Source organism: Cibotium barometz, chromosome 4, assembly GCF_041138505.1.
Source record: "Cibotium barometz isolate CiBa-2024 chromosome 4, ASM4113850v1, whole genome shotgun sequence".
NCBI lineage: Eukaryota > Viridiplantae > Streptophyta > Polypodiopsida > Cyatheales > Cibotiaceae > Cibotium > Cibotium barometz.
In genome coordinates, this window is record NC_141049.1 from 56,856,976 (window position 1) to 56,875,394 (window position 18,419).

Below are 18,419 nucleotides of genomic sequence, written 5' to 3' on the forward strand. Positions count from 1 at the left end.
CGGCTTGATACGATTGTGAAGGGTAGGCTCTCTCCCTTTGATAGGACATTTTAGGGACCTGGAGAGCTGGTTCCTGACCTAGGTTAGGGACTCGCCTATGGTCTTGATATGGGCCAGCCCTTCCAGTGGTTGGCATGGCCCCCTAGACTGATGGATTAGTTTAGGTTGGTTTACTTTCGCTCTGCCATATTTTCGGTCTATGGTCTAGAGGCGGTGTGGGCTCTCTTTCCGTCTAGTGTTCCATGCCTCTATCCTTGGGATGCAGATTGTCTAATTGTGCATTTCCTAGGATAAAGTTCCGAAGTCTCAAAGCGAGACTTCTTTGTGAGTGCGTGGGGGACTCTGCGTCTTGCTTTAAGGTAGGTGGTTTGTCCATGCACTGGGCCACTAGTCCTCCTGTCTTTAAGTCAAGGGTAGCACACTCCATGCTAAGATGCTCCTCACTCTCACTAGTGCTATCAAAGACCAACACCGTTTAGCTCCACGCTGTGTTGAAAGAAGGGTCTGATCTTATAAGTGAGGGAGTGTCGGGAAGATCTATGTTGTCGAATAGAGGGTTCTTTTGCATCGGCATTCCTTTATATTCAGTATGTGCATGGCTGATCGAGGCATGGCATACGCTTGTGAAAGACACGGACGTGTGCTTGGCAGAGGGTACGAGCTTACGCTTGGGAAGGACATAGGCATACACTTTGAGGAAGACACATGTGTGCGCTTGAGAAAGACACGACTGTGTGGCCTAGGTAGAAAGAACGGGTGTGTGTTTTGGAAGGACACAGCCATGGCTGGGCAGAAGGAACGAGCGTACTCTTCTAAAGGAATGGGTGCACTCTAGGAATGATACGACCGTATGCTTGTTGGGTTAGGCAGATCTCTTAATTGTGTAGAGATGATGTGTCCTCTGACAGCCACCCCACTAATATTCTCCTCTGATAGCCACCCACTAACATTCTCCTGATCGTATAGTAGTACCTTTTTTGTACCCCTTTTTAATGCCCTTTATACCTTGTAAATGAAATTTGTTCTCCTTAATTGCCCCCTGCTCATATTTATGAAATAGATTTGGGAATATTTTCCCAACAGGAAGGTATAGGTGTGGCAAAGAAAGACACGAGCGTGGCTCTGAGAAGCGTATGACCATACTCTTCTTAGAAGGCAAACAAAGTCGAAAATGCGCCTATCCTCCTCCCTTGATTTCCGAGGTTTTGGGTCCTTTCTTGATGATTTTTTTGTGTTTTTCTTTTTGTGAGTGGCTAGAGCTAGTCTCCAGCTACCTAATGATACCTAGAATGCTTAATAAAGCTTAATTACTTAATACTAATTAAGAGATTAAGCTATTTATGCAAAGTTTGACAAATGTTGAAGAAAATTTTTTTATGAACTTCAAGAGCAAAGTTTAGGCACTTACTTGTGTCTCCCACTTCCGATGAAGGCTCCTAAGCTCCTTATACTCTATTAAACTCCATGGTTGAAGTAGACAAGATCAACAAACAAAAAGACATATCAAACATACAACCACCGGTGGATTTTAATTCCAATCAGGCTATGCAATGACTCTAGTAAGTGATAGAGTGTGGAGGACCCTAAGCTAAATGCCAATCCCTGGCCGCGGTGCTAAATATGTTAACCAAATAAAAATGATACCTTGCACAAGAGAGGAAGAGAAGAAGACCATGCAAGGGTCGGTTCGAAGACTAGCACTTAGCCAACCCTAACAAGGGTTAACTCCGCAATGTGAGGCTGCTAGGGGATCACTCCACCTCCACTTGTGTCACTCAAATGGAGCTTCCACAAGCTAGATAGAGAGCGAAGAGGAAGGGAGCTATGGAAAGCTCTACCTCTACTCAATGCCTATGTATATGCAAGAGTGATCTCAAAGAGAAGATATTAAGGCTCACCCTAATCCCCCTTGAAACACATCCAACAAGAGATTACCTGGTGAACCGCAATTGTCATGAGGATCTTTCCAATGGCCGAGCTCGTAACCCTAGAGGTCTCCAAGGTCTACAACTCCTTAAGAAGCAATTCCACCGTGCCTCCCCGTGAGCGTTGTCACACCGTCGCATTGTACTATGGGTACTCGTCCCTCCTCTCACCTCACTTCACTCACACATACTCACTAGCATGCATTAGGGAGAGAGATTAGTAAGAGGATTAGCAAGAGCAATGGGAGTATGTTGTATTATGAGAGATATTCACTTATATACATGGCCATAAGTGTTCACTCACATATATTGTGGCCGGCTGGGCACTTTAGGCTCATAAGAGGCCTAAAGTGCTATTACAATGACTACTCTCATAATATATCCATGAATTGTGGCCGGCTAGGCACTTTAGGCCTAATGCTATTACAATGACTACTCTCATAATATATCCATAAAGTACATCACTCCAAACTTCATCCTCACTTGCTACCACACGACGTCACACTCACATAAATTGTGGCCGGCTGGGCACTTTAGGCCTAATGCTATTACAATGACTACTCTCATAATATATCCATGAAGTACATCACTCCGAACTTCATCCTCACTTGCTACCACACGCTGTCACACCATTACGGGCGCCCGTCCAAGTTGTAGCTTTGGACACTATTGGGAATCACCATAAATACTCTGTCACACACCATTCCTACGAGCGCCTGTCCAAGTTGTAGCTTTGGACACTATTACTTCATATCTTGAAGGTATGACCCTTTGGTGTATCTATCGTGACTCCTTGATGTAAGATAATAGCGCTAGATCTTGTTAACCCTAGGAATGGGTTAACAAAAGACAAGAAGAGAGAGAAGAGAGGGCAAGACAAGAATCATCACCTACATGTTTTCATTTTTCATGAATCACTTATATACATGAGCTCACTTTTTACAATGGTCGACCGTCCCATTTACAATTAGAGGCCTAAAACTAACTTCCTAGCTCTATGTACATCTAGGTCCATTCTTGTGAGACCGGAATTACACAAGTCGTAAGCTCAGTTATCCCATATATCTTTTTCAAGAAACATTTAGCGTGATTACATAATGATGGTGTTGTTGAGGACCGCTACCCTGATCAACCTACTGAGTGTCTATGGTTATGCGTGCAACAATACACCAATCTGATAAGGGACATGCACAAGATGACACAAAAATAGCTTATCGGTTATAAGTGATTGCGCAAGCGGACACGGTTACTTAAGATTGATCATCTTGTGCATATAATCCGGTCTGCAACAAAAGATACAGAGACTTAAACGCAGACTGATTCACAAGAAATAATAGACAAGACGGATATACAGAAAAGACAAACAGACACGATAAATATACAAAAATGATCTCCTTTGATTCACAAAGACAAATAATATAGCAATAGCCTTTGTACAGAGTTCTGATTACATCTTTTATATTGCTTAATGTGCAGTCATAGAGTGGTACAAATATACCCTCGTGCTTTGAGCACCACTGATTTATAGAAGTAATGACCTAATTAATTGGTGTTAAGTACACCGGCTCTGACGTTCCGATGGCATTCTAACTCGGCGGCGGCTGTCCAGTCTAGTGGTCATCCAGCCTGTGGCCCAACACATGGCATGCTCGGTGGGTCGGATTCCCAATCTGACAACTCGAACCCTTAGTCTTCTAGTCTTCCTTAATGTTGTTAATCACCCAGAGATAAGGACCATGTTAGATGCTCCTAAGCATCTTCCTTAGCTTGGGGGAGTTTTGATTGTAGATTGCAGATGGGCATGTTGGTGAAACCTTCTCTGCAGCGTAGACTCCTAAACCCAGTGCAGGCATGTTTGTGACAGTGACATAGGAGTATAGGTCCTTGTTGGCATCTTCCTCCACATTGCTATTCTAGTTTTGTGAGGATAATCTGCTCATGATCATCAGGCAGAGTCAAATCAATCACCATGCGCTCCATGGTGACATAAACTGGCCTCCACATTGCTGTTTCAAATAATCCTAACCCTGGCACGCTTGGGCACATTCTTGATCCCTCGGTCCAAAAGCTTCATTCTTCAACTCCGCCCATCTCATCATCATCGTGCTACTACAGAAAGATGTACATCCTTCTCCAAGCTTCGGGTTTGTACAAGTTGGCTGCCACAATGGCTGCCCGGATGTGTACGTAGTAATAGGCTTGGCAATTATTTGGGTGAAGTTTCCCTATTGTCGGATTGCTTCTCTGTGATCTGCATTCGGGTAGAGGCGAGTTCGGCGCAGAGGGTCACATTATTGGCCTCTTTGATACTGATGATGGTGGCCAGGTGGATGTCTTCGTGGGTCTCATTCAGCTTCCTTCGTGTCGAGTGACAGGCCTCTTTCTGGTGGCAACCTTCATTTTTTGAGCTCATCGATGTGAGCTTGCATCTTCCCCCTGTCATCTGTGTACTGTTCGCGCTGGTCTTTGTAGGCCATCTTCATAGTAGTGACCATCTAGTTGTGAAACTTGTGGTAGTTCTTCTGGAGGGCTACTACATAGTCTTTCAGGAGGACCATGGCCGAATCTTCTTTAGATGTGGCTCCCCCGGAGTAGGGCACCATTGCGAGTCGCAAGTTCTCCATGTCAATTGGCTCCTTTGGGTTTGGCTCGAGCTCTTGGATCAACTTCTTGCCCAGGGCAGTGAGTTTGGCATTTTGTGCTTTGCATCATCAGACGATCTCTTATTCCAACTGGTCCATCTTCATGAGAAGGTCGTCATGGGCAGCAGAGGTTGCTTTTGAGGGTGGGGACTGGTCAGAGCTATCGAAGCTCTCGGTACCGCTAACTGATGTGGGGAGAGCATTCGGCTTGGCACTTTGGATTGAGTGTTGCCTTCATCTCATCTGAGTCGGCATCCTGCTTTTGCTAGGGATAGAGATGAAGGTTGCACTCATGAAGGGAGTACCATCATAGATCAACTCATCATAGAGAGTAGCACGTAGACATGGGAAGTCTACCATGGCATAACCATGAAAACTTGGACCATAAGCTCCAAGAAAGGTAACAATGTATATATCAAAATGGTCAAATGAGCTAGTCCCAGAGACGACTTAGGTCATCTTACAGAGTGTCGGATAGCTTGGCCAAGACTTTAATGTCGATATGGATGGTATTGGGGGAGGGGCCTTGAGCTAGGCGTCCAAGAAGTTGATTTGGGATTTATCTTTGAGGGTTTGTGCTTTGACCAAGTCAATGAAGCTAATGAATTGGGTGGCAGCTTGGGCTTTAGCTTCCCTCACCCCACGGTTAGCTCCCTCCAGGTATCTGCCACCTACTCTCTAAGGGTAGTGTTCTCCTACTAGAGTTGATTAATAGTGTCTTGCAGGGGCAGAGCATCTGGGCCTCATCTTGGTGGGTGCCGAATGGATCTTCACCTGGGAAACATTGGGCTAGGTACCTCAATGTACTGTCTGGCCATGGAGATGTTGATGGGCGGCCGCTAGGTGGTTGGTCCTGCTGGGTCAAAGACCATCACCGATACTGGCCTGGGAGACGGCTGGGGCTATTTGGGGTCTTTCGGACTCACTGGGCTAGGTACTCGGTGTATTGTTTGGTTGTGGAGATGTCGATGGGCAGCTGTTGGGTGGGGCTATTTGGGGTCTCTCGATTGGTTTTGTAGACGACAGCTTCATCTCAGGACACGCTACTTCTTTTCTTTGAGAGCTAGGAGGCCAGCACCAGCTTGCATTTAAATTGGGATGCCATGGTCGAGGATTGGGTGCATCATCCCAATTTGGTGGAGGAGGCTGATAGTGTGCTCCAATATGACCACCTCGATGGGGAGTGGCATAGTTTGGGACCTTCAGCTAGGTTTGTGGAGTGTTTTGCACTTCCAGAGGTGAGGGCGGGCACGGTACTTTGGCGGTCAGGGGTGGGTTTAGCAATGGCCTGCCGTCGAATGGGAACAGCATGGTGATGAGCAGTTGGCCCATCTTTGTGTGTGTGTTGCTCTTCTAGAAGCGGGTGGCTTCTTTCTACAGCTTGGAGAAGCAAAGGGTGGCCCAAACAATATCTTCCCCTTTCTCAGCCTTGCAGAGCGCTGCTACTCCCGAGATGTGCTGCATCTTGTTCTTAAGCCAGAGAGTTTCGAGGACATCCGGTAACATAGGATGGTGGTGGCATTCTTGTGGTTTCATAGCTTGTGCTTGCCACTGACACGGTCGCCGAAGTGCCTCACCATATAGTCATGTTTGGCTAGGGCAATGTTTGTCAAATCAACCAGGAATAGCAATTTTGAATTAGGCGTTTGGACTACAATTTCTTTGGACAACATCAACTTGAGTTGCCTGAATGCAATGTCACATTCCTCTAGCCATTCGAGGATGGCTTGCCTCAAGTACTGGTTCAATGGCTTTTTTATTTGTGCCATTTGGTGGTTCAAGGAAACTGCTACGTGTGCTAGATGGCAAACATTCAGCTATGCCATCTCACTTGCCCCAAGAACCTTCTCAATTCCTTTACACTGGTCGTGGGATAGGAGTTTTCCTAATCACCTCCACCTTGGTCGGATCTAGTGCAATTCCTTCTTGGGATACTATGTGGCCAAGGAGCATACCGCTTTGGATAACAAAGGCACATTTAGTGGGATTCATGCTCAGTCTTGAACCTCAGCATTTGGCCAAGCATAGCTGCAGGTGCGTCAGCTGTTGGCATGATTTCCCAAAGACACTGAAGTCATTGAGATGAACACCTGCATGAAGCTAGTCCAAAATTTGGCATTTGGCCAAGCATAGTTACAGGTGCGTCAGATGTTGGCATGATTTCCTGAAGACACTGAAGTCATTGATAAACACCCGCATGAAGCTGGTAAAATGTTTTGACAAAAATTTCTTGAACCATCCATTGGAATGTGGCAGGAGAATTCTTGAGCCTGAAGGTCATGACATTGGATGCAAAGGCTCCCCATTCGGTGTGATGAAGGTTATCTTTTCCTGATCTTCCGGTGCCATTTGGACTTGATTTTAACCCATTGAATCCATCCAAGAATGAATACATCTCATGGTCAGCTATTGCATCTAGCAAAGGAGTCTGTGAATGGCAAAGAGAAGGGGTCTGAGATTGTAGTGGCATTCAGCTTCCTGTAATCCACATGGACTCCAGTACAAGTTGATGTAATCTGATGATGAATGATAGCATCTGGAAGTAAAACTTCTTCCTCACCCTCATTTTTAAGATGTGGTTCCTTATACACAGGATGAGTGGGAAGTGATCCCTTGAAAGGTTTTAACAAATTGACATGAAATGAGCTATGAATCTACCAATGAGAAGGTAATTCAAGTTTATATGTAATTAATTTTGTGAATCACCTTAAAAGGTCCATAAAATCTTGGGGCAAGCTTAAAAGCTGGAATTTTTTCAACACTCTTAAGTTGACGCTTTTCAATTCTCAAAAGTACATAATCTCCAATTTTAAAAGATATTGCTTTATGTTTACGGTTTGCTTTCTTAACATATTGTTCTTGGGCATGAGCAATAAAATGTTTTACATCATTCAAAATGCTACTAAAATCAATAGTGAATTGATTAGTAACTTCGATTTTATGGGAAAGTCTAGTTGCCAGAACAGGCAAAGGTTTTCCATACATAATTTCGAAAGGTGCTTGACCAGTAATTGAATGAGGAGTACTATTGTAAGCAAAGTGAAGAAGATGAATGTACTTATCCCATGAATTAGGTTATTGGGAAATATAGGCTCTAAGTAGATCCAAGATAGTACTATTAGTAACCTCAATTTGTCCATTCATTTCCAGACGGAAAGCTATGGAAAAATCTACCTTAGTGCCTAAGTTGGAGAAGAGTGATCCAAAAGTTATTGCAAAATCTCAAGTCTCTGTTAGAAACAATGTTTTTTGGCAATCCATGATGTACAAAGATTTGTTTGATAAACATAATCATGACTTCCTGAGAAGTCAAAGTTTTCTTACAAGGTAAGAAATATGCTTGCTTGCTTAAACAGTTAACTATAGTCCAAATCATATTGATGTAGTAGGCAAACCTATAATGAAGTCCATAGATATTTGTTCCCAAGTATGATTAGAGATTGGTAGAGGAGTAAGAAGTCCTTGGATATTACCTTTGTAGCTTTTAATTTTTTGACAAACAGAACATTCAGCTTACAAATTTTGCTACATCTTGTTTAAGATAAGGCCAAAAGCATTCTCTAGAGACTAATTATAGAGTAGTTGAAACACCTCAATGACCCATATATAGTGGTTAATATATTTCCTCCAATATGAATTGTTTAAAAGGTTATGTAATACACAATCTCTTTTGGAAGAAAAGATAACCATCATGGCATGAATAATAACTTATAGGGTTCTAATTATTGTCTCTCTCAGTTTAATCCAAATGTCAATAAAATTTGGGTCCTTATCATAGGATTCTCTCATAGGACTCAATGGTTTACTTTGAATAATAGAAATGTTGTGAACACTAGGACATCTACTTAAAGCATCTACCACAACATTTTATTTGCCTAGTTGATATTGAATCATGGGTTGAAAACTTTGGATAAATGAATCCCATTTGATATGTTGATTAGAGATCAATGGCTGGGTCAACAAATGATAAATGCTTTACTGGTCTATCTTGATTAAGAATTCAAATCCCATTAAATAATATTTTCAAAGTCTTAAAGCATACACAACATCAACTAATTCTTTGTCATATGTACTATAATTACTTTCTGCTAGTTTGAGCTTATAACTTTCATAAGCAATGGGATGTCCATCTTGTATAAGAATAATTCTTTGTCATATGTACTATAATTACTTTCTGCTAGTTTGAGCTTATAACTTTCATAAGCAATGGGATGTCCATCTTGTATAAGAATAACACCAAAGCCTTGTCCACTTGCATCAGTATAACTACAACAAAGAATGGTCATTAAAAATGTGGTAGTGTAAGAATTGGTGCATGGGTCAATGATTTCTTAAGTTCAAAGAAGGAATGATCCTATCTACAACAAAGAATGGTCATTGAAAATGTGGTAGTGTAAGAATTGGTGCATGGGTCAATGATTTCTTAAGTTCAAAGAAGGAATGATCCTATCTACTTGTCCAATCAAAATATGTAGCTTTCTTAAGAAGTTCGGTCAAAGGATGTGCAATGTATGCAAAATTTTTAACAAACTTCCTATAGTAACTAAATAATCCAAGGAAAGATCAGAGTTTGTGAATATCACATGGTCTAGGCCAATTAGCAATGCTTTCGATCTTTTTGGGGTCTACTCAAATACCATCAGTAGAAACAATGTGTCCTAGATATTCAAGTTCATCTTGAAAGAATTTTCTCTTTTCAGAATTGACATAAAGCTGATTCTCTTGAAGAAGTGAGAACACTTTTCTAAATGTTATTCATGTTCTTGACGATTCTTACTGAAAACTAAGATATCATTGAAAAACACTACAACAAAACTAAGAAGTGAGAATACTTTTTCTACGTGTTGTTCGTGTTCTTGACGATTCTTACTGAAAACTAAGATATCATCAAAAAACACTACAATAAAATTTTGATATTTCAAGAATATTCTATTCATCATTCTATTGAAAGTAGCCAGAGCATTAGTCAAACCGAATGGCATAACTAAAAATTCATAATGACCAATTTGGGTTCTAAATGCAGTCTTGAAGATATCTCCTTCATCCATTTGAATTTGATGATAACCAAACTTTAGGTCAATCTTGCTAAAGACTTGGGCTTCCTTAAGCTTATCTAGTAAGTCATCCACTCGAGGTATTGAATATCGATTCTTGACAATAATCTTGTATAGGGAATGATAATCTATACACAATCGATATGGTCCATTCTTCTTTTTAACGAGAAGAACTGGAGCACCAAATGGAGAACTGGTGGGTCTAATCAATTCTTTCTCTAAAAGTTCTTCAACTTGCCTTTGGATCTCGTTTTGCTCAAGAATGTTAACTCGATAAGGATTTTTACATGGCGGGTGAGCTACCATGAATTATTTCAATCATATGGTCTTCTGGACGAGGCTTGGATAAGCCAGGAGGTAAACCATCCATGAAGCAGTTAGAAAACTTAGAGATGAAAGAGTCATGAGACACATTTGAGCAGTAAGCTAGTTGAAAAAAATAAAAAATGTCTTCTCCTTTTTCTGTACAACTCTTTTTGCTTGGGTATGAGTCAAAAATGGTCCTAAGACACCCTTGGTATGACATTGGAGACAAATTTCTTTGTTATCTTTTATTAACCACATGGTATGAGTTTCATAGTCAATCTAGAGATTATGCTCATGTCTCCATGGCATACCTAAGATAATATCCACACCTTGCAAAAGAGCGACTTGGAATGTTCTCTTTTCTTTTAGTAAACCCATTTCTAATTCTAAATCCTTAACCTCTTTTGTGCAGTTGTACTTAGTACAACTGAAACGTAGTTTTTACTTTGTAACTAGAGTATAATGCATCTAGGTTAAGTGCTTTCAATGCTTTTTCATAAATGAAATCATGCGCATCATCATGCAATATAGAAATTGATTTTCCTTTTATTTTGCCTTGAATTTCAATAAAGCATGAATGAAAACTTACCTTCATCCAAATAATTGGGATCAGAGTTGCCCTCTTGCTTGAAAGAATCATCATCATCTTCTTCAATAACGTTAAGTCGAGCCACCGATGCGAAATTCTTCTTCTCAGGGACAGTCTTGTGTGAGTTGTCCTTCCTTGTGACATTTGTAACACTTGAAGACTCGATTCTTTGGTTGACCATTTGAGGGTTTGTTGTTGTTGTCCTTTCTCCTTTAATCACATCTTTACCCTTGTGTATCCTGGATTTATCAAAAGTACTAACAGGGAAAGAAGGTTTAGTAGACTTTGTAAAAGACTTATCGTGCATTATGAAATCTCTAGAAGTAGATGTTTTATGTTTAAAATTTAAAGCGAGATCCATAGTTGAATTAAGATCATGCGGATGAAACATATTAATGGTAGACATAAGTTGAGAAATGAATTTCCTTCGTTGCTCTTTTTCCTTGACTTTTTCAATTACTTGAACCTGTAAAAGAATGTCCCAAAACTTATCAATGTAGGCTTGGACATTCATTCTCTTTCTCGATCTAGCGTAGAGTGTCCCATCATTGATGCGCTTTAGCCTTGTACTGAGATAGTAGAAAATGCTTCTTTAGAAGTTTCTAGAACTCTTTCCATGTTGAAGGTCGATGTTTACCCTGCTTGATGACATTCCACCATAAGCCAGCACTTTCGATCAAGTGATTACAAGAACATTGAATTTTTTCCTTTTTCGAGAACTTTTTGCATGAAAAATAGTCATCTAATTAGCTAAGCCATGCGATAAGAACTCGTGCATCCTTTTTGCCATCATAGTTTTGGATAGTGGACGCCTTTTGGCAACTAATTCGTGAATCTTTACGGGAACTTGCCTAGATAGATGGTATTTCCCTTATAGCTCCAAGGACTGTGTGACTATCCGTATATACCCAACCCAATCTATTCTCCATCTCTCTGTTTATTTAATATTATTTATTAACATTTATAATTTTAATTCGTGCAAGTATATGTTATGCTTTAATTTTGGTGTTTAAGAATTAGAGTTTCTTCTCCAAGTGTCATAAAGGTCGTGACATCTACTTGCACGCACACACTTACACACACACACACACACCACACACATACATACACGTGCATGCACACTCAAGCGTATACAAATACATAGACATGCACATATACACGCACACGTGTATGTGTGCATGCTCGAGTGTCTACACATACACACGTGTATGTGTGCATGCTCGAGTGTCTACACATACACACGTGCATGTATACATGCACACACAAGTGCACGTGCATGCATGCATACACATGTACACATACACACACACACACGCACGTATATACACACATGCATCCACACACAGGCACATAGATGTACACACACATAGTCGACACACACAATCAAAGCGTGAGGGTAGCATGGGCCGCCTTCATTAAGGCTTTACTACACGACACTCACATAGATACATGCGTACACACTATCAACACATAAAGGCACACACACAAAGTTGGTGCACATAAAGTAGACACATACATGCACACGTATACACACATGTGTATGCACACACATAAAAAACACACACACACACACGCACACGTACATTGTCTGAGTGTAAGGGTCTATACGTGCAATAGTGCGAGAGAGTGTGTGTGTGTGTGAGGGTGCATGTGTGTGTGTGTGTGTGTGTAAGAGAGAGAGAGAGAGAGAGAGGGAGGGAGGGAGAGGAGCGCATGTGTGTATGTGCGTGTGAGAGAGAGTGTGATAGAGAGGTGTGAACCTACACACATGAAGAGAGAGAGAGAGAGAGAGAGAGAGAGAGAGAGATGTGCGTAGGTACACATACATATTGTAGTAGTGTTCATCCCAACAAAACATATGCACATCTCACACTATGAGTGTATTCACACGTAGTCCCTCACACTCGAATATAAGCTCACAAGTTGGTACGTAGTGAATTTGAATAATTATTTTGAGGCAATTGTTGAATTTTGTTTCTATGCATGCATCCATGACTTGCGTGTTCTCTCCTAGCACATGATCCTTTTCTGCCACATGGTAGGAGGAGAGCACAGCCTGGGGTCGCCTATGGTAAGAGAGGGGGAGAGCTACCACGTGGAAGCACTATAGGCAGCAGCCGCTCGAGCAACAATGCGGGAAACTAATCCCATATCTACCACTTAGTAGGTTTGAGAGCTCCTCTTTAGCCACGTGCCACATGGCAACAATGTAGTATCAAAAGTACTTGACATCAATAGTGCTTGTGGCGACGAAAAGAGAAAATCCTGTGACGCGGGAAAACTATCCGAGGGGATTTGGTGCCTCGGGGGGAAGGATATGTATCTATATGGGGAGGAGGTGCAAGGAGACGTCACAAATCCAACACGTCTCTCAGAAGGTTTACTAGTCTGAGCCCCTGTTCACTGCCAGTCAGGAGTCCCCCAGTCACGTTTTCCAGTTGTAAAGTGTTATATTCGTTGTCGAGCGCAGTAGCCCCACGTCTGAGGGCAAGGCAAGTAAATAGGAGGCGCGCACGAAAGGATGTCTTCAGACGGCTACCGTCGCATTCCATTTTTGCAGAGAAAGGAAACTGATCTGATTTTTGTAGATCAGATTGGGGCTGCAGCCGGTGGGTCTCCGGTGCCCTTTGCTTGTTACACAGACCCCATCAAAGGGCCCCAGATTTCCTACAGAGAAGGGAGTCGCTATGGATGGCTAACACTCCAGAAAGCGGAAGAAGAAAAGCGAGCGGCTGGGAGATGTAGAGGAGGCACCACCACTCGCTCCTTTGGATGAAGACATGCCGCCCCTGCCTTCGGTTGAGGACTTTTCTTGCATCTTGCACAAGTTCAGAAAGGAGAGAAACCCAGTGCATGTGCTTCTCTTGCATGCTCATATGCGCAAACATGGGCTGGAAGCGAATGCATCACTCGGCCACGAACTCGTCTTGATGCTGGTGGAAATTGGAAGCATGGGCCATGCCCAGCTGGTTTTTGACAGGCTACCGTATCGGAATGAGTTTTCGTGGAACTCTCTTATTACAGGTTATATCACAAACGGGGAGCCACAGCACGCTTTCATCCTCTCCCAGAGAATGCAAGAGGATGGTTCTCTACACCCTAATCGCCATACTTTTCTGGCCTTATTGAAGGCTTGCACGAAGCTGAAAGATCTGGAGAGAGGCCACCAATTACATGCTGAAATTTTCAGAAAGGGTTTGCTGGAAAGAGACCTTTTCATTGGCAGCACTTTGGTAGATATGTATGCCAAATCTGGGTCCCTTGCAAAAGCACAGGCAGTGTTTGACAAGCTTACAGTTCATGATGTAGTCTTGTGGACCACACTAATAGCAGCATATACAGAACACGGGCACGGTGAGGAGGCACTCACCTGTTTCAAACAGATGAAGCAGGAGGGCTTCTCTCCAGATGCTGTGACATTTGTTTGCAGCTTGAAAGCTTGTGGCAGCATAGGAGCCACTGACAAGGGCCAAGAAATACACCTTGAGGTTACAAGAAAAGGATTGGAAAGAGATGTTGTTGTTGGCAGCACCTTGGTTGATATGTATGCTAAATGTGGCTTGCTTGCCAAAGGGCAGGAAGTGTTTGACAAGCTTCCAGTTCGAAATGTAGTCTCGTGGAATGCACTGATTGCAGGATATGCCGATCACGGGTGTGGGGAGGAGGCACTCCACAGTTTTGAACAAATGCAACATGAAGGCATCTCTCCTGATGATGTTACTTTTGTTTCCAGCTTGAAAGCTTGTGGTAGCATAAGAGACATAGACAAGGGTGAAGACATACATGCGGAGATTGCTCGAAAAGGGTTGGAAAGAGACCTTTTTGTTGGCAACACCTTGGTTGATATGTATGCTAAATGTGGCTTGCTTGCAGAAGCCCAAGTAGTGTTTGACAAGCTTCTAGTTCGAGATGAAGTTTCATGGAATGCACTACTTTCAGGATATGCAGAACATGGGCGGGGCAAGGAGGCACTGGATTGTTTTGAACAGATGCAGCACGAGGGCCTCTGTCCGCACATTATCATGTTTGTTTGCAGCTTGAAAGTTTGTGGTAGCATAGGAGCCACAGGAAAGGGCCAAGAAATACATGCTCAGATTACTAGAAAAGGGTTGGAAAGAGACATTATTGTTTGCAACACTTTGGTTGATATGTATGCTAAATGTGACTCGCTTGCAGAAGCACAAGAAGTGTTTGATAAGCTCCTTGTCAAAAACGAAGTCTCGTGGAATGCACTGATTGCAGGATATGTGGAACACGGGCATGGTGAGGAAGCACTAGATTGTTTTAAACAGATGCAACACAATGGTGTGGCTCCAGATGCCGCCACGATTGTTTGCAGCTTGAAAGCTTGTGGTAGCATTGGAGCCACATACAAGGGCCAAGAAATACATGTTCAGATAGCCAAGAAAGGGATGGAAAGGGATCTCTTTATCGGCAACACCTTGGTGGATATGTATGCCAAATGTGGCTGGCTTGCAGAGGCACAAGAAGTGTTTGACAAGCTTCTAGTTCAAGACGAAGTCTCATGGAATGCACTACTCACAGGATATGCGCAGCTTGGAGAAAGTGAAACTGTTTTTGATATCTTTAACAGGATGGTAGGAGAAGGTAGAAAGCCAGATTTTTTCACTTTTGTAAGTGTTCTTAATGCATGCTGTCACGCAGGTCTACTGGATAAGGGCCAGATGTACTTTGTGGCCATGAGAAAAGAATATGGCATCGTCCCAAATCTTGAGCATCACAGTTGCATGGTCAATCTCCTTGGTCGAGCAGGTCATGTAGACAAGGCGGTAGTGATGATCAAGAAGATGCCATGCCAACCAGGTATTGTGGTATGGCATACTATGCTGGGTGCTTGTCGAAAGTGGGGCAATGTGGAGCTCGGAAGAGAGGCCTTTGAACATGCAGTTCAACTGGATGAAATGGATGCTGCAGCATATTTCTGTATGTCTAACATCTATACAGATGCTAACATGCAGGACGATGCAAACAAGGTGGAGGCAATGAGTGGAAAAACAATCATGGAAAATGCAAGGACATGGTTGGTGCACTAATGGCCTGGGAATTGTGGTTTCCCTTTTGGTTGGGAATACAAAGCATTTTTAAAGCAAAAATATTCAATGCAAAACTAGAAGACCTTTCGTACAAAATGTCTAAGGGTATGCCCCAGGTTTGCATTGGGTCTCACTAGAAAATTTTGATGATGCCAAGGATGGTGCGGTTTGTAGGTTCAGTGGAAAATTGGCTTCTGCTTGTGCCCTAACATTTACACCCAAGGGGACATCCATATGTTTAGGCAGAACTCTCGAGTCTCTGGGTTTGTAATGGTGTCCATTTGATTACAATAGCTACAACTTACATCACAGTGACGACTAATGAATTGTGCAGAGATGGGGTTGGCTGTGTATCTATATAGGCCTATATGCGCAGTGCAGCCATGACATTACCGCATAGGTCTGTGGTCATAGTCGGTGTTACCGTCCGTGGTGTAGACTCAGCCCATAAAGCTGAACTAGAGAAGGCATAGCAGTTTCCCTGTCTCCCACTGCCATCCAAGCTCATCTTGGGCCTCATTCTGGCCCTGCAATCTTAAGACATAATATCCAAGAGTAAAGTCTGCCTACTCTATGTGTGGAGCATGTAGCCTATTTGGCAGTATGCCAAATCTAATCCAAGTAGTCTTGAAACTGTTTGGCCTCCTAGGCCATCTTCCTGTGGGAATACGGGGATGCGCTCGGGCCACTCAACCATGTCTACTCCTTGTAATGGGGGCTGTACAAACTGAAAGAATGGCTGTAAAACAGAAAAAACAGCAAATAGATCTTGCAAAGAAGCACATGTGCAAAAGAATTGAAGTAGAAAAAGTAGAAAACTTGTTATCTGTTGAAGTAGAGCACGAGGGCTGGTGCATACAACCAATAGTAGTAGCTGAAAAAATGATGTGCTAATGATGCAAACCCAAGCCACCTATATAGACAAAAATAGCAAAAAAAAAAAATCTAAAATAAGATGAATGCATGGCCTCATAAATTTGGCCAGATACAGCATGAAATATGCACATATATGCCCAATCTCGAGATGATAATGCCAACACCTCTTCAGCGCCAGATGGGCGGACCGATTCTAGCAACCTCCTCATAAAAGGCACAAAGCTTGCGAAGATATGGTACATCTGAATACCGAGAAGGTCTTAGGAAGAAGTTGCGAGAAGATCAAGAAGATATCAAAGACGAAACAATAGGATCAATCTAAAGAGAGAAGCCCTCAGGAGATGGAACCATCGATGGTACCTCCTCTGCATCTGCACGTGTGAAGAGAAGCTGCCACGACAAGAAGACTGAAGATAAGAGAAGATGTGAGGATCCAAAGAGTGAGAAGCCATGTGAAAATCTGAGAGAGAGAGAGAGAGAGAGAGAGAGAGAGACCCCACAACCCAATGTAACCTGCCCCAACAGAGTAAAACCACAGCCACCGATGATGTAGGCCATGTGGTAGATGCATGTATGAGCACTTTAGTTAAGGTCACATGCACTTGTAGTAGCCTTGGACACATATAGAGAGAGAGTGTCAAGGACTATGAGTTTAGGGACTTGAGGCACTGGTCGCGGACTATCAAGTAAGAGGGAAACTTGGTATACGGTCCAAGTGTGCTAGGAGTATTCACTTGAGGGGAGGTGTTGAAATATACAAGTGAATAGGGTGTGTGCAGGAGCAAGCCCTTGGCTAGAGGCTGTAAAAGAGAATTTGTAAATATGAGAGAACTTGTGAAAAGGTGAGAAGAATCTATTGGGAGAGAATAAAGGGTAGCATGAGGAGATTTAGGAGGTGTGGAGATATTTTGGGAAAGGTGGAGAGAATCAAGCAAAAGAGGTGGAGTGAATCAAGGAGAAATCAGTGGGATTGGATGCTTGGATGTAAACTCTATAAATTGAGGCATTGACCTAATATGAGAATTCGTTGGTTTTTGATTATTCATGCCTACATTAAGATATCAGTTAATTGCTCACTAATTACGTCTTAATTATCATCTAATCTCTTTGTTAATGATGTTGATTCTACATTAAGATATCAGTTAATTATTCACTAATCACGTCTTAATTATCATCTAATCTCTTTGTTAATGATGTTGATTCTAGCATTTGATCCATCATAGCTCATCACATTGCTATAATTTTAACAGCATGTTTATGTGGTTAACATCTTTGGCACCACTGCTGGGGATGGGCATTTAGCTTAGGGTCCTCCACACTCTATCACTTGTTTGCTAGAGCCATTGCATAGCCTGGTTGGAATGAGAATCTACTAGTGGTTGTATGTTTGATATGTTTGTTCGTTTGTTGATCTTGTCTACTTTAACCATGGAGTTCAATGGAGCATAAGGATATTGGGAGTCTTCATCGAAAGCGGGAGAGACAAGTAAGTGCCTAAACTTTTCTCTTAAAGTTCATAAATTTTTGTTTTCTTCAACATTTGTCAAACTTTGCACAAATAGCTTAATCCCTTACTTAGTCTTAGGTAATTAGATTTTATTAAGCATTCTAGGTATCATTGGGTAGTTGGAGACTAGATCAAAAAGAAAAACATAAAAAAGCATCAAGGGAGGATCCAAAACCTCAAAAATCTGAGGAGGAGGATAGGTGCATTTTCAACTATGTCTGTCTTTTGAGAAGAGTACGATCGTATGCTTCTCACAACCACGCCCGTGTCTTTCTTTGCCATGCTTGTACCTTCCTTTTAGGCAAATCTTCCCAAAGCTATTCCATTACTATGAGGAAAATTCAGGGGAATAAATTGCATTTACAAGGTATAAAGGGCATTAAAAAGGGGTACAAAAGGGTACTGATGTATTGTCATAAGAATATTATTGGGTGGCTATCAGAGAATACGTTGTCTTTACACAATT

General features: G+C 42.2%; 1 protein-coding gene across 1 annotated transcript; it reads left to right on the top strand.

Annotated features, from left to right (window-relative positions):
• The first annotated feature begins 12,922 nt into the window (after positions 1-12,922).
• On the top strand, positions 12,923-17,317 carry LOC147639425 (pentatricopeptide repeat-containing protein At4g39530-like). The gene has a single exon (XM_086791210.1). The coding sequence runs from the start codon at positions 13,297-13,299 to the stop codon at positions 15,568-15,570; it is 2,274 nt and encodes a 757-aa protein (XP_086647336.1). The 5' UTR covers positions 12,923-13,296; the 3' UTR covers positions 15,571-17,317.
• The last annotated feature ends 1,102 nt before the right edge of the window (positions 17,318-18,419 follow it).

Coding starts and splice junctions, on each gene's coding strand:
- LOC147639425 (XM_086791210.1), top strand. CDS start 13,297: ATGCCGCCCCTGCCTTCGGTTGAGGACTTTTCTTGCATCTTGCACAAG.